Below are 22893 nucleotides of genomic sequence, written 5' to 3'. Positions count from 1 at the left end.
AAGTCCCGGTCATTATAGATCTAAACTCTATATAATTTCTGGAAAAGTATAACAACAATGGATAAAAATAGAGCATGACAAAAAATGTTTACAACCCATCCCATCAAAGTGATGGATAGTGATTGTTTGTAGTGCAACCTCAGTATGTACTTGCATAGTTATAGGCAGATACTGAAAATGCATTAGAATTTACACCTTTGTCAAATGAGGTCAGAATCTGTTTTTGTTTTTTTGTAACTTTTTTTGGCTTTTGATGGTGTCAAGTGCCATCCGACTGTGATCTAATCATGAAAGACACTTGTTAATGGGAGGTGTAAAGGGGGCAGTACTTAAGAAAATGTAAAGAATGCTGTTTCAAAAGTCAACAGAATTGAACACTTTGGGTTCTCCAGAAGAACTACACCCCAGGGCCCCACAAGAAAATCATGATACACATTTTTACTTGATAGTGAGCCTGTGAAAGTCTTGAAACGGCCCTGGTGTGCACTTCTACTGTTTGCAGCATAACCCAGATTTTTCCCTCTTTATGATCTAGATCTCGGTGCAAGGGAGTATTATCAGAATTATGCACTGATCTTGGGTCAGAATGAGTATGTCTCTCACATCGCTGATCTCATAGCCTCATTACCCTCAGATCATGGATTTGCCTCTGCTCTCATCATCCTGCTCTACTCTGATGCATTATAGAATGTTGGAGATCAGCTATAAAGGAGATGAGACAATATCTTGAAGGTTCTCCTTTCTGTATAAGGGAGATTTCCATGTCCTCCCTAGATGATTGCACTTGATTGAATAGAGTGATGACATTAGGCTTTCTGTGCTCCATTAGACCACCTCCAGTTTCTAATGTCTTCAGCTGTGGTGGGCTCAGGTGGCTTTGAGCAGTTTATAAAACCCTCTAAATGTGCACCGTATGGGGTCTTCTCAGTCTGTATTCTTGTATTCATATTAGAACTGAGTGGTTGCTTCCCAATCACTACACACTAAAAGTAGGCCTTTGTACTTCGCTGGTGATGGAAAAGTATTTCTGAGTATGTATCAAGTCAGTATGCTAATATTGGGGCATACTACTGCATCAAAATATAGAGTTTTGATATCAAAGACCTCTTTGTTGTGTAGTGTTTGTGTTTGCATGTAAGTGTTAGCATCTAGCTAACTACATTTAAATGCATAATTACTTAACTTTTAGGTTCACATATTTAAAAATGACTGATACAACTTTTGCCTCACAGTCTTCATATTATTTGTTATTTTTTTTACAACTGAAAGGGAACCACCACAACTCTTCCGTAGTGCGTGCATGGAAAGTATTAGACAAAAAAGCATGCACAGATTCGTACTTTGAAAATCCTCTGGAAATAATGTTGAGTATCTGGGTAATTTTGGCACACTATTTACAAAACACCATTTTCAATGTCCTTATCCTAATTTTGGATTAAATAAATAGGATAAAACACAAATGTCCTAATTCTATAAAGTATATGGATAGTATGCAAATTGGAATGTAGCCTATATCTTTCGAAATGACCTGCTTGTCCAACAAATTTAAGAATTCATATCATACAGCACACCCACCATTTTTGCATTGTTCTCTTTAATGTAACAGTGTATTGGTAGCCATTTAAATGGACTACTGGTTTAAAGTTTGAATTTAACCAAATGCATTCAGTCATTCCCAACCCCACATCATCTTACACATGCATTCCTTCCTCCTTATCGGACCCAGTGGCCCCTCTCTTATCCAGAATTCTCTCTGTTTCCTTGCAGGAGTGTCGTCCCGCTTCCCAGACATCATGGCTGCTGGCACTCACTCTCCTGGAGGGCCCAATGGCATCATCAGGAGCCAGTCATTCGCTGGATTCAGCACGCTGCAGGAGCGACGCTCACGGTGAGGTCACTTGTCCTGTCAGAGGATTAAACACTTCCATCCCTCTCCAGTTGACTAGATGATCCTCTGAATGAAAATAAAACATCTCTTTGTCACTGTGGATGACAAAATTAAAAACAATTCACACAAAATATAAGACATTTACACATTTGTTTGTAACCATGCATAAAATCAGACAACTTTTTATAAGCTGATTTAAGCCCACGAGAAATGTTGGGCTTTTTTCATCTGTAAATATTTTTTGGGTGACTATAGATGCTTTAAAAACAACTGGGAAACAAGTAGTCAAACTCAGGAAGAGCTTTTGGCAATTTGCTGGATAATGTATCATGTGGTGTTTAATTCTTACTACCATTTCTGGGTATTCGCTCAGAAATGCACCTAGCAACTTTTGTGACCGGAGGGCAAAACCCCTTTTTATCTTAATTTTGCATTGGTTTCTATGTAGAGAGATACTGTTTATGCCCACTGGTTACTAAAGTTGCTCATTGGAAATATATGCAAATAATTCTCACTAATACAACTCTGGGAATGGAGAAACAGTGGTTGCAGTAATAGCATTAAAGAGTGTGTGTGTGTGTGTGTGTGTGTGTGTGTGTGTGTGTGTGTGTGTGTGTGTGTGTGTGTGTGTGTGTGTGTGTGTGTGTGTGTGTGTGTGGGCGGGTTTGGATGATTTACGAGGAAATTGTTTAGGATACAAACGGGTAGTTACAAGGGTATTATTCTATAAATGTGGTTTATGAGGACATTTCTAGTGTCCCCATAATTCAAATCGCTTAAAAAAAAAAAATACTAAACAATGTTTTTTTGAGGGTTAGGTTTAGGGGTAGGGTTAGGGTAAGGGGATAGAATCTATAGTTCATACAGTATAAAAATCATTATGTCTGTGGAGAATCCTCATAAGGATAGCCGCACCAACATGTGTGTGTGTGTGTGTGTGTGTGTTTGTGCAGTGCACGCTGGCTTATCTCAGCATGACGGAGTGCATCGCGAGTGGATGACCCTTAGGCAACAACATGTGCTCATTCTACACAATGGCCTAGATTTACTGCAGCAAAACATCCAATGCTCTTTTTGCCTGCATGTGCATGCATGCAACATGTTCAGACATGTCGAGTAACCAACTGCCATTGTGTCATTAAGAAACAGGAATGTGGGATATTATTAGATGTAGGAGCACTGTCACATCAGAACTAGGCTAATAAGCACCCTGCCTTTTGACTTAAATGTCAAGAGCATTGAGGAAGAATGGAGAACTACAAGCTCCATCCCTATCTGATGTTTTGTGGTTTTAACTGACATTATGATAGGAATCATTGAAGCTTTAGCAACTTCATTCGATTATTTGCATGCATATTGCATAGACAAGCATTAAGGGCACTAAAATGCCAACATAGACTACTAGCCGACAGCATCATGTATAGTAATAAACCTAAAGTCCCTTTAAGGCAAGTCACTTGGTGGCCATATTCACAACACTCCTGGGCAGCTATTTTCAGTCATGCAAATACAGCTTCTATCTACTTGAATGGGGATAGACATCAATCTGTAAAACATTTGGTCAAGATTCAAATGTTCAAATTTCATATTTAAAATCAGCAATTAAATCTGACAGCAATGGTGTAATACATTTTCGTTCTGTAGCTCAAATACAACTTCTTCAGCTAACACGCATTCACATTCTCGAGTAAACAGACAGGCGATGTCTCTATCTAGAAAGGTGATTGGTTCTTTTAACTCTAGGGCATAGGGCTGGGTATTAATACAGATCTCCGGATTCGATTCCGATTCACAAGCTCTTCAATTTGATTCAATATCGATTCATATGGGTGTATTTCAGTTATAATGTCCCTTTTGCTTACATATGAAATAATTGATCTCCCAGCTAATGCTGTTAATTATACAGGGTCCCTTCTAACTAGGCATATTAAGAAAATGTTAATTTTACTAAATATATTTGATTAATTTTTCATCATTTTTGTCACATTTAAGCTTTTTAAAGATGAACAAATCCATGTTTTCAATCAATAAATATGATGTTATATTGCATTTTTTATTTTTTTGTTACATTTTACTGTTTAAATACATAATTTGTACTATTCACAAGTATATGTGTGCATTCATTTGTTGAACACGTGCTAAAAAATGGTACTGTCTTTATAAGAAAACCGTCATTTTTGTAAAAAGCATCTGTAAATGAGCACATACCAGAGAGGACTCGAATGGCTTTATCTCATCCCTACTATGCGTGATTAGCATTAAATATAAATTTTTTGTTGTTTCTGATCAACAACTGACTGTAAAGAACAGAAAGGGTATTAATAGAGACATCATTCAATGACAAAAGTGGGTGTGTGCATCTCGTCTTTAGACACACAGAAACCAAACCTTTACTCTCAACATGCAGTGAAAGGATCTCTCTGATTAATGCTTCACCACTATACTACACAATTACTGTTGAGTGAAATGTAAACATTTACCGGCCAGTTGCCAATAAACATTTTAGTTGCATAGTGTGAAATTTGGTTGCAAATGAAAGCAATTTCCTCTCATTGTAGTGGAGGGTTGCACACAGAGTAAAAAAATCGATCTTGGGATTTTAGGATCGATAAAGAGATCTTTCAAATAAAGATTGCGATGCATCAGAAAATCAGTATTTTTACCCACCCCAGTAGGGTGGGACTACAGATGCCATATTTAGTGATTTTAGCTTCTTCTTTTTTTCTCCCCTTTTCTCCCCAGTTTGGAATGCCCAATTCCAAATGCGCTCTAAGTCCTCGTGGTGGTGGTGGACAAATTGTCCGCGCATTTTATCACGTGGCTTGTTGAGCGCGTTACCGCGGAGACGTAGCGCTTGTGGAGGCCCACGCTATTCTCTGCGGCATCCACACACAACTCACCACATGCCCCACCGAGAGCGAGAACCACACATTATAGCAACCACGAGGAGGTTACCCCATGTGTCTCTACACTCCCTAGCAACCGGGCCAATTTGGTTGCTTATTCGAACTCGTGACTCCAGGGGTGGTAGTCAGCGTCAATACTCGCTGAGCTACCCAGACCCCGCGATTTCAGCTTCTTGATTAAATAAAAAAAAAAAAAAATTCTACAAAATTAATTTCAATCATTTAAGCATCAATCAAAAGGTATTTATGAGACATGAGAAAAAATTCAGTCAAGTGTGTCCAAATTTTGACAGGTACTGTATATAGAGATTCCAAGCGAATGCTTTGAAGTAAATGGATTGCTTACATTTATGTGTTTCCAGGTGTAACTCCTTCATGGGGAACTCAGCAGTGCAGAAGAAGCCCATCTCAAAGCCAAGGAAGTCCCATCTGTCCGGGCACAAGTCCAGCAGCAGCTCACGAGAGCCGCAGCCCAAAAGAGTGGAAGAACTTTACGGAGCCCTCAAACAAGGCCTGGAGTGAGTCTCCTCTGACTCACATTTCTCCGTCTGGACTTTTCTCCATAGATTTTCTCTCACCTCCCCACGCAGTCGTACACACATTTTGGATGAATCAATGTTGTTCAGGCTAGCTGTTATAAAATCTTTGTGTTCAGTCATTGTTCACCACTGACGTCATACTTTTTCATGTTTTCTTTCTGTCAGTGAGTATCTGGAGGTGCATCAAACAGAGCTGGATAAACTCACTTCCCTCATGAAGGATATGAAGAGAAACTCCAGACTGGTGAGACAGGATATGACATCTTCACCCAGCATTACCGTTAGCCACAGTTTTCCTGACCAACTACTGGGCACTGCTATGATGATTCTGATTGCTGCTAGACTGTTTTCTGGTTCCGGTCTCCATAAAAAGCAATGTAAAAACTACTGAAGCGAGCAGTCAAGATGGAGAACAACATCCATTTTAAGTGTTAGTTGCAGTAAAAATGAGTTCAGACTCAACTTGTGCAGTTGTTAGCTGTCACCTAGAAGTAGTTTAAGACATCAAGGTAATGAACCGCTGGCCATTGCTTGGTGTCATCTACCTATTCTTTAAACGTTGAGGGGTGAAGCACTGTCAAAAGACACACTGAAAACACTGACTTTACTCAATTGAGTGAGTAAACTTGTTCACTCAGTTGAATTGTGTAATGGTGTCTCCAAAACTTGTGTAATTAAGTTCACTAAACTTGGTGATCATATAAAATGAACTTAACTATTTAAGTTAAGGTAACAAGATGCAAGAGCTTTACTCATATTTGCTATTTAAATGTTGTTGTTTGTACTTAATAATTTTAATTGAATGGACTCAAATTTAGGTCATACAATAAAACCGCTTAAATAAAGAAGATTCTAAGTGATTCTAAGTCAGTCATTAAATAAACGTATTTCTCCACAGAAATGCATAGACACCTGTACCTTAGTTGCACATGCACAAGGAGAACTGAGATAGTGTTAACAGGCCCCAACTTGATCAAAGGGGACACAATCACTCTAATGGTGACATCACACAAAACAAGTATTTGCAAAAAAACAACATAAATAATACTACAAAATAGCTAAAACCTCTATGAATTCTTAATAACAACCATTTAAATGCCCCATATGTTTCCTTTAAGTCTATGTTTTTTTTGTTGTTTTTTTTTTAAAGAAAAATAAGTTCAATGAACATAGATATTTGAAATGTTTACCTAATTAAGACAACTTGATTTTTCCAGTAATGACAACATTAGGGTTTACAGTGTATCCATCGTGACTGTAAGTGTTGACACGATGGAGCCAAATGCCTTTTTGGCCATTTATACAAATTTAATACGCAAAACATTTAAATATCTTTTAAGATGCGAGTGAAAATACACTGAGAGATCGGAAAACGAAAACAGGCTTCAGGTATGAGTCTTCCACGTTCAGGAAAATGGTGGATATGCTCTGCTGAAAAGATCAGCTTAGACCAGTGTTAATTTCCATGTTGGTCTAGGCTATTCTATGCTGGTTTGATTGTACTCTAGCTGGTCAACCAGCATGATCCCCCTGTGGAGCTGGTTGACCAAGGAAGTCTTAAGCTAGCTAACTAGCCTAATGGGGACACTAGCACATAGGGTTGCCAACATCCTCAGAGTAAAATAAGGGACACTCTCATGTTTTAGTTTATGGAAAATAAGGGACACTCTCCAATTCTTTATACCACTTTTTCCATTTGACAATTAAGTAAACCATTGCTGGCAGGTGACGATTGACCACATTGTAAACAAAAATGAAATGCTACACTGTCAGTGTAAAGTTGACAGAATTAAGTGATGAAATGTATTTGATGTAGCAACAGCCAAAAAAAAAAAATCTTTCTTGATTTGATTTCCATTGCAGTCTGTAATTTTTAACATTGACACTTGTATGTAAAACTGATTCAGCGTACTCAGCTGTTTGGGTATAAGACACTAAAATACAAGGTGTGTCCCATATGGATTCAATACAAAACACAGTTTTGTTCTCTTAAATACAGATCAATTCTGTATTATAAGGGACGATTGGCAACCCAAGCAGGGGACCAACATCCAAAACACAAAATATGCTGATTGTTTCAGCAGAGTTGTGTTTTAAAATTATAAAATGGTATTTCCTTGCATTTCCACTGATTTTATGTATCTGTTTTCTTCTTCAGGGTGTGCTGTATGATCTGGACAAGGTAGGGTCCTTAAACACACTAAGGCCTTCTTAACCCATCTAAGTTAACCTGTCTTAACCTGTTTTAGAACTTTGAAAACAGAAATGTGCACCAGGAAACGTAAGCAGCTTTGCATTAATGATGTGCTGCATTCCTGCAGCAGTGATCCGTTATTGCGACATTCTGATTTCTGCTGGTGTCAGTCCCTGATTGATCCCTGTGTGAATAACGTATGTCTTTTCATTTTCATCTTTTTTTGTCTTCTTTCCAACAGCAAATTAAGACTATAGAGAGATACATGCGACGACTGGAGTTCCACATCAGTAAGGTGAAGAGTGGATTTACGTCTTTTTCTTTTATGTATATGTATGTATTACATTGGTCCCAAAAAGTATTTTGACATTAAAACTTAAAAAGGTAGGATTATTATTGCATTAAATAAAAATATCAAACCAAATGATGGACGATAGCACAAACACTTTTTCAAGCATAACTCTCACAAAAAAAATGTTATGCAGTTTGGCTACTCAAGTACATTTTTCTTGTTTTAAGGATTTTTAGATATTTTTACAGGATAACAATGTTAAAATTCTTATTAAGAATAAAAGTTTTGCAGTGCATCTTTGCCCTGTCTTACTAGAGAAAACAGTTATGCTCTAACATGAATTTTCTTCATAAAATTCATTATAAAATATAATCATGCCTGGTAACAGATGCATGTAACGGCAAGAAATAGCACTTTAGCTTAGCATAAAGCCAAATGTTTATTTTACAATTTACAGGTTAACTATTTTTGGGGCTCCAAACTTCAAAACCCCACATAGTGTCCTCAACAACATCCTTTTCCGATCGTATGTGAATTCTGTTCATAGAATGAGGCAGAAAATATATTATTTGTAGCTTTTAATACGATGTTAAAGGCTACATTGGTTAGCAATACCCTAACCGCATAAAAAACATTGACAATGTAATCGTGTATTTATTGGATTTATGTTTCATCTTTCAAAGCGTTTCTAAATGTTTTTTGTTAAGCTGTAGAAACACGATGTAGCTCCTCTGTTAAGCTCCCAAGGGAAAGTTCCTCGATGTCATATCCAACCTGTGAAAGCACTCGTATGAATGAAACAAATCATAAGAAAGTGTTTCACCGCTGTTCAAAATCTCCTCAGATCGCATCATTCATATGGATACATTTTTTCCACCTGAATAGACTAAATATTAACAAATGACAATAAAATGCAAAGTAATCTCTTCAGTAATCAAAATACTTTTTGAACGTAACTGTATTCTAATTACTAACGATATAAATGGTAACTGTAGTGAAATACAGTAACTAATATTTAGTATTTTAAATACGTAATTCTGTTACATGTATTCTGTTATTTCCCAACTCTGGCAATAGATATACTGTTCTAAAGTAATACAAAGTAAGACAAGTCACTTTTTTGAGGAACATGTATATAGTTAATGTGATGAACTACACCTGTGTTTTTCTCAGCAGTGTGAAGTTGAGGGCATCTGACTTCATACTTCCAGTAAAATGACCTTGCTTTGATATTTTCTATATAATGCAATGACTTTAATGCATTTTTCATGCATTCATCATTCATGACAAGTGTCCAAATACCGTTTGGAGCCATGGCGTATATATGAGTTTGTTTTTATAGATTAGAAAAGGTAAGACTAGTTCACTCTTTGAAATTGCAGTTACAGTGTGCTATGGTGAGAGGGTTAGTGTTTTCTAAGGACAGGGGCGCTCTGTGTTTCCAATAAATGTCCTGACTCATTTCGAGTCCCCTGGTCTGGCATTCTCCACTCTTTGGAGTCCTGCTGTGTCCTTTTCCTCTGCAGTGTGTTTTAGTGGCATACAGGTGGGTGTCTGCAACAAACTACAATGCTGATTGGCAACTCGGCAGCACATCTAGTCTCAAAGTAGCCATGGCAACCTGACGATGGCAGCTTTGAGGCTGTTGAAGAGCAATTCATAGCTCATATTAGCCTTACACACTTGAAATTAGCCCCACATTCAGCCAGCCCACAGGAACACTTTGAACTGTCTCATAGCGTACAGATCTTGGAGAGACAATCGAATTATTATTTTTCTGTTTACGGTCTTTGCGGTTATAAATAACATTTTGTGTCGGACTTGCTGTAATTTGGAGGAGTGTTTTGTTTTCCCCTGTGTTTTACGCTGTTTATGATTGGCACCGGATCTAGGTCAAAGCAATCCTCTTGAGTGACAAACAAATCTCTGATGGCTAAATCCAAGGTGTTAATGAGCGTGAGCATGTCTAATTAGGAGGGGGCAAAGCATTTTCTTTATGATTTTGGTGAAACCGTGTGAGAGAGGCAAAGTTCATGTTAAAGGAATAGTTCACCCCAACCCATATGACTTTCTTTCTTCTGCGGAACACAGAAGAAGGGATTTTCAAGGATGTCCCATTTGCTGATTTCAATACAATGGCAGTTGACAGTGGCTCAGTTTAAGGGTTAAAAAGAACCCAGAAGTGGCATAAACATTTTGGTAAGAAACAGCCCAAAATGTAAGTTAATTTCTTATAAAAATCTGCCTTCTTCGCCAGTTAAAGAAGTTCATTAACACTTAAACCTAACGGCAAAAGCAAAAACAGTGCTAATTCCAATGTTAAACTGAACGCAACAAGTTTTCACGTGAACAACGCTGCATCCAGCAGACTTCCATCCTCATCAATTATCTCATTATAATCTGCTCTGAGCAACCCTTTATACACATCAAAGTCCTCTGAGTTGTTGGCCACCCTTGTTTATGTTGTTGTTAATGGCTAGAAGAATGAAGGTACTGAATACAGGAATGAAACCCATCGGTTTTGACTCAGCAGACTGATATCTGAGCGCATTGATCCCTGTAAGTGCTGTGGATAAAGTGGCCAGTGATGGGTATAGGAAAACCAATGTCAAAGATTCGATCATTGTTTTATGACTCTGCTATAGATTGGCATTGTCAGCTGGGCTACAGACTCTCTGCAGTGGCTTTCTCTTTTAACAACCTTGTCATCGCAACCCTTCTTCCCACAGGAAGTTGAGCAATGCCAACAGGAAGTTTTTCAACAGGTTGAGCAGGTGTCTTCTCAGAGGAAGGGCAGTATTGACAGGTTCAATCTTGCCAAAGAATTCAGTCTAACCCAACAAACCCTCAATCTGAACTTATGACCTTATGGGAGACTAAACAAACACCTATAGAAATACTGACTCGTAGGCCTCAGCCTACAGTCCGATATCTGTACTGTCATTGTCAGAAGTGTTTTGTGTTGGAGGAGGTGTGAATTAGTGGGCATCTTTTCTCTTCTACCCCATGCTCTTTGATCTGGCTTTAGTCTCCGAAGAAATTTGGGTGAACTGGAGGTTTTAATCTGTTTAATTGGGCCGTTGCCCCCCCTTTTATTTTATAGTAGAGGGGCTAAATACTCTGATCACAGCTGATAAATGCCCATAATTTAAGAGGATTTTTCACCAGCCAGATTATTTAGTTGTCTTTTTAAAATATCCCCATCTTGCAGTAAATATGAGTCTTGTTTGTCACCAAAATGCTAAGAGTGTTTTGGCTGGTTGCTTGTGGCTTTGCAGGGGATTGCTAAGGAGTTCTGGTGGTTGCTCACTGGCCCAAAAAGGCTCTCTTATGATATTCTGGTTCTTAGATACAGAATGGCTTGGGGTCCCTCCTTCAATTTAAGTCTGTGGGATGTTTATGCCCTCTTATTATCTATCAGGCAAAAATAGTCTGAGCCCTAAGAAATGTACTGGGACCCCTCTTCTCAACAAGCCACATGATTTTAGGTATCATTGACCCTGTTCACATGTGTTTACGGGTTTATTCCAGGGTTTTTGCAGAAAAGGGACTTCTGAAACATCATGTAAACGAGAACGCCGTTTCCCTTACGCCGTTTAAGGGATTAAGAAAAAGCGGTTTAACACACCCAGGTTTCTCCCAGAGAAACATGGCTTATGTGGCTATGCAAACACATAAGCGGTGTTCTTACAGGTTTTGGAAGAGTGCGCATGTGCATGGAACAGACCAGATAACTATCTATCATATGATAGACCCCTACATTTTATCAACGAGTCTACACAACGGAAAGAATTCAACATTTCTGGGAGTGGGAAAAGCACGTACTGAATAAGATATACCCATTTATACACACCAGTGGAAAAATATCAACTGTCCCTCATGTTCACGTATATGCGCTCAAGTACAATGGAGTTTGACATAAGATGGAAAGCCCACTATTGTAGTGCAGTTCCGCTGATAGATTCACGATAGAAAGTTAAGGAAACAACACAGCAACAACTCTGGAATATCTTGAAATAAACCAAAGCAACAGAAAATAAAATAGCGAGATCTTTCTCGGAGCCGATGTTTCTTATTTACACAAGCTTCACAGGCAAATTACATTGCTGTGGAGAAAGCTGCTTACTCACCGAGCCTTCTGTGCAGTATGTGGTAAAGGGAAAGCTGTGAACACGATGCATGTTCGTGGTTTCGTGATTTCAAATCTCAAGCAGCATTCTTGCAATTAACGGCTTTCTGGTGTCCATTTGTAGCACAAATAGTGAGTGACAAGGGGTTTGTTTAAATCCCTGTCCCTAAGTATGAGCAATAATACTAGTGATGCATGCTTAGCACGCACCACTAATATGCCATGTATGTCTTTTTTTTATTGTTTTTTTATTATATGGGCCAACTGCATACTCTTGGCTTGTTATTTGACTCAGTAGGTCTAATCAAAACCCCCACGCTTGCGATGGACAGAGTGCTGCCAAACAGCTGTTCACAAGTATGCATGGGTTGGTTGAGTCGGGCCTTGGACCTCTGCTGTCAACTAAAAGTAGATCAAAAACACTCCCAGTGGGATTGACTGTTTGCAGGAATGTGTATTTGGGTGTATGTCATTCAGTACACACCAAATGCATCATCTTTCCAAACACAACATTAATATAGTGTCACGCACTTTTCTTCCTCAATTCCTGCACTTTCCCCATGACTTATTTTCTACTAAGGATGGAGAAGCTAACATCTTGACTGGTTTGCCAGCCTCTCTGCCAGTCTACATTGGCTCCAAATGGTATTGATATTTTTAAATCTATGTAATAAAATCCATACATTGTTAAGTGTGGCTGAAGTGTCCAAATACTTCTTGAGGTCATAGTATTTTCATCAGTAGAAGTGGGCATCCTGTTCAGTCACTGCAGGGCTGTCTGTTTCTGTCACCCTAAGCTCTGCCTCTGAGAACAGTTGCTGTGGTTGCAGCAGATGAGATAGAAATCAGCCATTGAATGGACATGAATATTTAACTGAGGCAGTACAAGTCTGGCACAGTGTCAGCTTATGAAAAGTGGATTGTAATGGCTCAATACTTTTTTTCTGCTATGTCTGTATCAAAAAGCTCAATAAATTCTGTTCAAACAAACACAAAGCTCTGACAAACACCATACTGACACCAACGGCTAACCTGAGCGGCCCATTATCCTGTTAGTCACGAGTCACTCCTGTTTGGACTCATTTCATGCATGTCTTTGGTAAATTTGGGAAGACATTGAGGATTGGTCTGAGGAAAATTGTGTGAGTGCCCTGTGAATAACACAACAACACATTTCTACATGACATAAATGTTGAAATTTTAAAGGGCTTCTTGGTTTTCTGACATCAGAAACCCCTCAGCATTAACATATTTATATGTCACCTACTGATTATGAGTAACTACACTGCAGACTTGAAATTTACCTCAAATTCGAAACCATTGTTTTCAATGAATGTACGCACACTGGCACTGCCATTCGGTGTCCATTGATAAAGCCCTGCTACAACATCGGGGGCTTCCCCTTAAATAGTTTTCCATTAAATTTGACCCAGATCATTATCATGGGACCTAGATTATTTACTTTAGCCATGGCTAGAAGATGCATTGTGAATATGTAACTTTCATATAGCCTACACAATGCATTTTCAGTAACAAGTATGTGTTTTTATGGTTTGACAGCTTCAATAAAGCCTATTCAAGGCTACATATAGAGAAATTGCATAATAAACTTTGCCATTTCTAATCTTTTACCAACTTGCAAACTCATCAAGATCACATTTTTTTAAGTGCAGAAACCTTCATATTTAACTTTTGAACTGCAAGCTCTTTACACTCGACTGGCATATTCTATGTGCGATACCCTACTTTGTCCTACCTGTGACTTGACGCCCATGTGGCAGTTCTCGTCCGGTGTGCAACTCACTTAAGAATCAAAGATAAAGTGGTAAATGGTCATAACAAACTAAAAAAAAAATGACTAACATTGTAAGTGAACCTCTGCAAAAAAAAAATAATTAAAAAAAAAAAATGAAATGATAAAAATATGTATGATATGACCCCTTTAAATGCAGACACTAGACACTTTAAATGCAGACTAGATGATAGCTAGAGCTTAGTGAAAATTTGTTTTTCCTTGGGCTAATTTATTGTCCAAATGCAGCTTATAAAAATGTACGCATCAGACCGCACTCGTCTGACAGAATGGAGCAGGCTTGGGGCGGTCATGGTGATTCATTTCCCATGCTGCTTTGCTGCTATGGCAGATGAGAGGAGTCCGACAAGAGAATTTAATGGAGCCAAATAAACAAGCAGCTGTTGTACCATAACAGGGTTGCGATTGGTGAGTGTGTGCATGTGTGTGGTAAAAGTTCTCCAGACTTGGGTGGGGTCTTTCCTCCCAATGTAATTAAACCCACAGGACCACCGTCCAGACACTCTCTTCACACACACACACACACACACACACACACACACACACACACACACTCTTGCTTGTCAATCGTGCCCGATGATGACGCTGGCTTCAAAGGAGTAGGAAGGGATTTGGGTGAAGTTGTCAGCTAGGTTGATGCTGGTGCCATTTCATGTGGCCGTGGAGGCCGATCCTAGAGCCACACACTCTATTGCAAATGGGACAGGAGAGCCCTGAAGCTGAAGCATCGTTAACGCTGATTGCGTTGGTCGCAAAACCCCAGTTAACGTGGTTTGCCGCAAGGAGGCATAGGAGTCTTGGTGAGGGAGAGGCTGTATACTGACCAAGGAAGATGTACACACTCTGCTTCCTGAACACCGGCTGGTGTGGCCAGCGGGAGGAGATAAGGGAGAGGAAATGCAGGCACCCCTACATGCAATAGCTCACTAGCAAGCTGCACTTGACATGTCACGACACCCTTTAGGCAGATGCCTAATAAACCACACGCACACACACACACACACACACACACACACACACTTTTACAAACTTACAAATTTGAAAATACCTAGTCTTCTATTTTTTTAAAGAAAAGCTAATTGGAATTAAATACTGTAATCTACTACCTTATTCTCATAATAGGACTACTTTAATCTTGTAATGCTATGACTTCAATCTCATAATTCTATAAATTCTCATAATTTTGACTTTATTCTCAAAATATTACTACTTTATTCTCGTAAAAGGCCAGTAATTAGATTAATACCTAAACATTAAGATTTTTAAATTTACAAATATTACTTCTTTAATCTCGTAATAATATGACTTCAGTCTCATAATTCTATCAATTCTTGTAATTTTGACATTAATCTCAAAATATTACGACTTTGTCAGGGTTCCCATGCATCCTGGAAAACCGGGAAGACCTGGAATTTTGCAATGCAGTTTTCCAGTTGTGGAAAAGTCATGGAAAATTTGAAAAATGCCAAAATGTCCTGGAAAAAAATTAATTGTCCTTGAAAATATTTTAGTATAATGAATCTGTTTGACAATAATTTTGTTACATGTTCAAAAACATGGTAACAATCAGGACTTGGGATAGATGGCAAATACACAAATTTGTTTCGTTGTGTCACTGCCGGAGGCTGTGAATTGGGAAACAACATCAGCGGCTGACCATAATGAATGAAGCCCTGTCATGTAAATTCTCTGCTCATCTGCTATAATCTCTGCTTTGCTCCGACTAAATAGGTTAAGTATTGATATAGTACAAAATAGGATTTTTTGTTCCAACATTGCTGTTGTGTTAACTACAAAAACATTTGAGTTGTAATTTAAACTTTAGACAATGACAATGATGGGACTGCAATTTTTATTTTATTTTTTACAACCCGAGGTGGTAGCATGGTGATGCGGCCTTAACACCTCGGGATGTGAATTAGTTTGTAATAATTCAACTATCGGAGTCCGCTTATACCGTGGCTGCCATGTGTAGGGTCCTTTGATTTCTATGATGTGGAAAACATGGATAGAATCTGAAAATCCGGCATTAGCTATAAAATTTGAAATTTCAAGGAATTTTATATATTTGGAATGAAAATTAATGTTTGAATGCACAATTAATCAAATAAAAATTGCGATCTGTCCTAGTGTGGTTATTAAACTGCAAAATACTGCGATTTAATTATGTAATATATAATATAATAATTTATAATATAAATATGTAATCTGCATGTGCTGCTTGCTTCAAAATGTTAAAATATTACTACTTTAATCTCATAATGTTTACTTCAATCTCATAATTCTACAAATTCTCGTAAATTTGTCTTTATTCTCAAAATATTACTACTTTAATCTCGAAATATTACAACTTTATTCTCAAAAATGTATGACTTTATTGTCGTGAAAGGTCAATAATGAGATTATACACTAAATATTATGACTTTATTCCCAACATTTTACTACTTTAATCTTGTAATGTTACGACTTCATTCTCAAAACATTTCCACTTTATTCTCGTAAAAGGCCTATTATGAGAAAATTCCCTAAACCTTACATGACCTTATTCTCAAAAAATTATTACTTTAATCTCGTTATGTTTAGATTTTATTCCCGAAATCTTAGATTTTTTTGTTTTATTTTAACGTGGCACTAAAATGCTGTTGTAGTCTAGACTATAAGGCCACATCCACACTAATACTTTTTCATTTGAAAATGCCTTGATTTTGCTACATTTATGCTTCTCATTCACAATATAACAGCGTTTTTCTCCACTGAAAAAACTGTGACTTTTGAAAACGCTCTCCATAACCACATACTTTGGAAACGATAATATTAGTAAGCTCACGGCTGAGTTTTCAAACTTAAACGGATTAGTGAACATGGTGTAACCCTAACCCAACTCCTGTAAGTTTTAAGAGTAAAAGTATTTGCTTTATTTATTAAATATTTTCCAATTGATTTTCTAATTGAGGATGTCCACGATTGTCCCCAAAGGGAGGTTTTGTCAGATTTAGCTCACTTTAGGGGACAGATTTGACCCCAAACTAACACTAGGTATGTACACACACACTCATTATCTAATGCCATTTATCATGAACTACCCCCACACATCATAATACACACATTCACATCCATCATATACACAGATAATATACCCAATCCACACACACAAATTGGGTTAGATTGTCCCATTTCTCACCCTCTCCCCCTAAGCACATTTTTAAAAATAGTTTCCTATTGAAAAAATGTTTCTGTCGCGGCTTGCAGTTTTTTCAGCATCTCGCGCAGGAGCGCCATGGTTTTAGATGCCAAGTTAAAAAGTATTTCATCTGTTAAAAACTTTTGTGAGACACCTGCTTTCTGCTCTACTCGTGGTGCTGTGTCTAGCCTTTTTTTTTTTTTAGCACAAGAATGCATTCAGTATGAACGGGTCCTAAGTCACCCAAACTGATTCAGTGAAGAATTGAGTTTTTCAGTCCATGATTCAGACCAATATCTCCTGTAACTGATTCAGTCTGATTCGCCAGTCGGTTTGATTGATTTATTAAAAAAAGTTGCAACAAATGAGCGATTTGTTCGCATATGGTAATTATTTGCATGCGGTAAGTGTCTCCTCACAACTCTGCTAAAATATATTTTATTGGTGCAGGAAACACATCATAACCTAAAGTCACTGCTGTTTCTCTCATTTAGCTGCAGTCTCCATCTTTCTTCCACTCTGATCTATCAAAAAATAATAATTGTTTTTTCAATTTTAAAGTACTTTATTAGCATTATTGTGTTTACATACAATATTGCCAAAGCATTAATACACAAAACAGATGACAAGACAAAAATAATAATAAAACAGTAACAAATAACAATAAAAATAGAATTAAAATAAGGTGCCATGTAATGAATAAAATAAAAACTATAATAACAATATACAATATAAAATAAATAAGTATTTAACAAGACATTATGAACATAAAAAAATAATACTGTGACTGAAGTACATTAAGGCAGTGATTGATTTCTGACAGTGTGCACTTCAAAAATGAATTTTGCTGCAACTGATGCATGATTGTCCTCCCCCAGTTACACTTGTATTTGATCTGTGTCTGCTAAACTCGAAGACTGTGGCATGAGGTTCGAGAGTTTGTCAAAGTATTTCTTCTCTCACCTCTGTGTCTGTCTCGACCTTACCAGTGTCTCAGTGAGCACAGACTCTTTCTTCCTTTGTAAGCCATGTTTGTCTGTGTTTCCCTTTGTCTATGGCCAGACTGTGATTTGGTGAGGATCCGTCTCTGTTTTGGATGTCTTGCAGTGTGGAGATATTGTGCCAGATTATACGTTCTGTTTAGGGTCCGACAACATTCCAGTTTGATTTGGTTTATTCTGATTTGGTTTTGTTCAGCAGTGCTGGTCTGAAACTGGTGTTTGTTAGTTGTTAGTGGGTTTGTGAGTTTCAGAGCCAGCTGACAAAGGGGACTGGTTTTAGACTTCAACTCTTGGGTTTTAAGGGCTTCATGTTACAGTGTGTTAGGGGAACTTGAATTTAGGTGTGTCCAGAATTTGAGGGATCGTTTTTCAATATGTATAATTAGGGGGTATCTGCCTAGTTCGGCATGCATTATTAGGTGTTCCTCTTCTGAACTCTTAGAATGTTTCTACAGAATTCTGCATGCAGGGATTCTGTGGGGTGTTTGTCCCTTCTAGAGTAATCTGCCAGACAGAGTGGACCCCAAACCTCACATCCATACGGAGCAATAGGCATAACAATACTATCAAAGGTTTTACTCCAAATTGTTACAGGAATGTCTGTTTGGGTAAATTTGCCCTTAATCGCATAGAATGCTCTTCTAGCTTTCTCTTTTAGTGCATTCACTGCCAGATCAAAACCCCCTGAAGCACTGATGTTTAGACCGGAGTAGTCATTGTGTAGGGTGTGTTCTATTGCAGTGTTTCCCAGAGTGAATGTGTATCTGGTTTCCTGCAATCTGGCATTTTTCTGGAAGATCATAATTTTAGTTTTTTTCAAATTGACTGTCAGGGCCCAGTTCTGACAGTAGTTCTCCAGCAGGTCCAGGTGCTGCTGTAGCTCTTTTGCAGTAGCTGACATCACCAGATCATCTGCATAGAGAAGAAATTTAACTTCAGAATTATTTAGAGTAAGACCAGGTGTTGCAGATTGTTCCAGAAGCACTGCTAACTCATTAATGTAAAAGTTGAACAGAGTTGGACTCAAACTGCAGCCCTGTCTCACTCCTCTCACTTGATTGAAGAATTCTGTTCTTTTATTGCCAATTTTAACTCTGCACCTGTTGTCCGAATACATAGGTTTGATAGTGTTGTGTATTTTACCCCCAATGCCGGATTGTAAAATTTTATAATATAGACCATCATGCCAAATGGAATCAAATGCATACATTTTGCCTATGCTTTTTTGATAAACATGCTGGTTGACTATCGTGTGTAGCATGTTAATGTGGTTGGTGGTGCGGTGGTTTGGTAGGAATCCAATCTGACTCTTACTCAAGACATTGTGCTTGGTAAGGAAGGCCTGTATCCAGGCGTTCAGGATACAACAGAAAGTCTTTCCCAGATTACTGCTCACACAAATGCCTCAGTTGTTATTGGGGTCGAATTTGTCTCCACTCTTATATAATGGGTGTATTAAGTCCATACTCCAGGTGTCAGGAAAGTAGCCAGTTTGCAGAACCAGATTCAACAGTTTTAACAAGGCCTCCTGCATTACTGTAGGGCTCTACTTCAGCATTTCTGTTCTAAATTGTCTAAACCACATGCCTTTCTGGATTTTAGCTTCTTAAGTGCATCTGTCAATTCTTCTCTGCTAATCTGATAGTCTAAAGGGTTTTGGTTATTTTTTATTGTAGATTCCAATTGACTCATCTTATTTTGCATGTTTTTTCTGGTCAGGTGTGAGATTTTCTGGAGAAATTTCTTTTGAAAAAGTTTTTAAAATAGCCTTTCCATAATTCTCAGTTTTGTATGGCTATGTCCTGGCTGTGTTGTTTATTCAGACGGCTCCATTTTTCCCAGAACTGATTATCATTAATTGAGTCTTCAGTTTCATTAAGAATGTGGTTTAGATGTTGTTGCTTTTTGTGGCATGTTGTATTTTTATAATCCCTTAGTGCTTCACAATAATTTTGTCTGGTTTCAGCTTTGTGTGGCTCTCTGTGTTTTTGGTTGGAGAGCTCTCTCTCTCTCTCTCTCTCTCTCTCTTTCTGTCTCCACCATTGATAGGATTTGCATAGCTAATTTGAGCCGCCCAGTGTTCAGTGAGTTGCGAATGTGCTAAATGTGCATTTCCATGATAAAGGCTGTGGCTCTGAGCTGCTCGTCCATCACAGAAGTATGGCATAAACGCTTGTCCTGAGGGCCATTGAGCCACATCATTGTGCATTCGCTTTTGAAGTGTTCAAATTCATTTCTCAACACTCTGTACAGTATTCCGCTCCATTGTACTGCTGAATGTTACAGTAGATTATAAAAGTTGTGTTTCTGTGCTGAATGGGGCACCCCGGAGTTCTGTAATAATGTATGCTAGCGCTTTAGACTTCAAAAGTTGCCATGTGTATACATGAGCAGTACTGCTTTTGAGTAATAGAGTTCCCTGTGCCAATACTGTGTGTGTGTGTGTGTTTATTGATGTTTTCACAGGTTGATGAGCTGTATGAGGGGTTTTGTATTCAAAGGCGGTTGCGTGATGGGGCCAGTAAGATGAAACAGGCCTTCACTGCTTCACCCTCCACTAAAGGCACACGTGAGAGCCTGGCTGAGGTCAACCGCAGATATAAAGAGTATACAGAGGTACACTATCATCTGTCAATATACCAGTTTCTTTTTGGCTACATTCACACAGTAGCAGAATATGAATATATCTTCTGAATTCCTGGGATTGTCCTCACGTCTTCAGAGTTTGAAGATGAAGTAATGTTTATTTAGCTTATGAATGTCTGTTCCCTTCTTCTCAGAACATGAGTACTTTTGAGGGCGAGCTGGAGAACCTGCTGGGAGAGTTTCATATCAAAATGAAAGGTACTGGGTTTCTTTATGAATCCTCTTTGGTATGATGTTTGGTCCAGTTGTGTAAAAACTAGGGCTGTCAATCAATTCAAATTCTTAATGGAATGAATTATATGATGTGCCGATTAAATAATCAAATTAATCACATATCAATATTTACTGCTAAAGGCCCCCAAATAAAGGTAATTCAGAATATAATATAAAAAATAATGATAAAGATATAATAAATATTATAATCTATTTAAATACATTACATCATATACATATATTGTGACAGCAAACAAGTAAAGCATTTAGACCAGTGATTTCCAACCGGGGGTATGCGAAAAGAATTGGATTTTGCTATGTTTAATCTTTATGATTTAAAAAAAAAATAATAAGGATGCATAAAAATATAGATTTCCCAAAGATCTCAGTATATATTCTTAAAATCCCACAATCAGTCTTTTAATATGCAAAGTTTAACATCGAGATCCTTTCACTGCGTGTTGAGAGTTTGGTTTGACTTGTTTCGTTTAATGGGTGTTCAAAGATTAGATCCATAAATCCAGTTGTCATTAGCTATGTTTCCATCCAAGTTGCAAATTTATTTTATGCGGAAAAACCATAAAACCGCAAAAACAATGTGCAAATAAAGCCACGTTTCCATCCCATGTGTTCAAAAGAACAAAGCCGAGAAATTGAAGCCACTGTGACTCTTTTATTACTAAAATACTTGCAGTTTAGAACACAGACAAAACACTGTAAAAAAAATTGTCTCATGTCTGGTAGCGACAGCGTGACACACAGTTCTGGGAGAACTATGTGTGCGTTTATCCATCCTTATGTCAATAAACCTGCTCTTTGGCACAGTTCAAGTTTGTATTCGACTTATTTGCTCTGCAAACTCTATGCAGGCTTTGGATTGTCAGGACACTGTTATTTCAGGATGCAACAATTCGGATGTGATGATTGGCTGGTTAGTCCAGTCATAAATTCTGTAGTTTATTCGGTAAATGTGTTTCTATCATAGTTTATGTGCATTTCATCTTATCAAATAAAAAATGTATCCACCTCAAGCAAGTGTATAAATTGTTTATGCACATTTTGGAGATTTTATTTGCATCTTGGTGTTTCCATCCAGCAGTTTTTATTCAATATCCCAAAATGCGCATACAAAATCGTTGATGGAAACAAAGCTACTGACAGTGTCTCTTTTAATATCCTTTCTGTTCTTCACTGTCAGATTTTGATCAAAACAAAAAAAAAATATTCTAATAAAGAAGACATGCATTAATATGCACTAACAAAACAAAACGCAGAACAGCCAGTAGTCTTAAAGAGACAGTACCATTTTTGTACTGGTTCCACATATCAATGTAAATACTTGTAAATAGTACAAATCATGCATGTACACAATAAACTTTTTGTTTTTGTTGGTGAATAAACATCACAACCAGAAACTTCCTATGACAAAATTCATGGTAACGTTAAATGATATTTAGCCTTTGATACATATCTTTGGATTTGTGTCAATGACAGGTAATTGAGCCTAACTCATAGTGCTGTGGGGGTACTTATGGCAAAAAAGTTTGGGAAACACTGATTTATACAGTACAAAAGGGGTCTTCAAAAGTCAAAAGATAGTTTTTTTTATTTCCATATCATTGAACATAACCCTATTATTGGCCTACATACAGTATGTCCACTATTTTCAAATTGTTGGTTTATGTACTTATTCATCAGTCGGACACTTTTGGAGCTTCTCACTTTGGTTGTGTCGCGTCTCAAGTTTTCAGCGCCTCTAGTTCTAAGTGCTATGTTTTTAGGACGATGTGCAAAGTTAAACGTATTTTGAAACTTTGACAAATTTGTCTTGAGATGCAAGCACAGTCCAGCTGTCGGATACAACAGTGCATCTGTGGAAAGCTGGAGCGCTGACTGCCCCATACTGCATCAAGGTGGTGCATCAAGTTTAAATCCTGCTGATAGTAGGAACATTCCTTTTTACGCAATTTACATACAGGTTGAGGGTATGGTTAATTGCGTTAATTTTCATATAATTAATCACACTAAATTAACTAATTAAATCGACAGCCCTAGTTAAAACTATAAAAACTTGGATTTCATTGGATTTCA

The 22893-nt window shown here is 37.8% G+C and overlaps 1 protein-coding gene across 3 annotated transcripts in view; it reads left to right on the top strand.

Annotated features, from left to right (window-relative positions):
- The window catches only part of LOC127425165 (rho family-interacting cell polarization regulator 2-like), a 70665-nt gene that overhangs the window by 28394 nt on the left and 19378 nt on the right, over positions 1 to 22893 (top strand). For all 3 annotated transcript variants that reach the window (XM_051670857.1, XM_051670858.1, XM_051670859.1), the window contains exons 2-8: positions 1768 to 1888; positions 5157 to 5312; positions 5499 to 5577; positions 7492 to 7515; positions 7769 to 7822; positions 20410 to 20559; positions 20724 to 20787. In XM_051670857.1, coding sequence (XP_051526817.1) covers positions 1768 to 1888; positions 5157 to 5312; positions 5499 to 5577; positions 7492 to 7515; positions 7769 to 7822; positions 20410 to 20559; positions 20724 to 20787 — 648 coding nt within the window. The remainder of the gene's footprint in view (positions 1 to 1767; positions 1889 to 5156; positions 5313 to 5498; positions 5578 to 7491; positions 7516 to 7768; positions 7823 to 20409; positions 20560 to 20723; positions 20788 to 22893) is intronic.

This window comes from Myxocyprinus asiaticus, chromosome 34 (assembly GCF_019703515.2).
Source record: "Myxocyprinus asiaticus isolate MX2 ecotype Aquarium Trade chromosome 34, UBuf_Myxa_2, whole genome shotgun sequence".
NCBI lineage: Eukaryota > Metazoa > Chordata > Actinopteri > Cypriniformes > Catostomidae > Myxocyprinus > Myxocyprinus asiaticus.
This window is presented reverse-complemented; position numbering and strand designations above follow the sequence as displayed.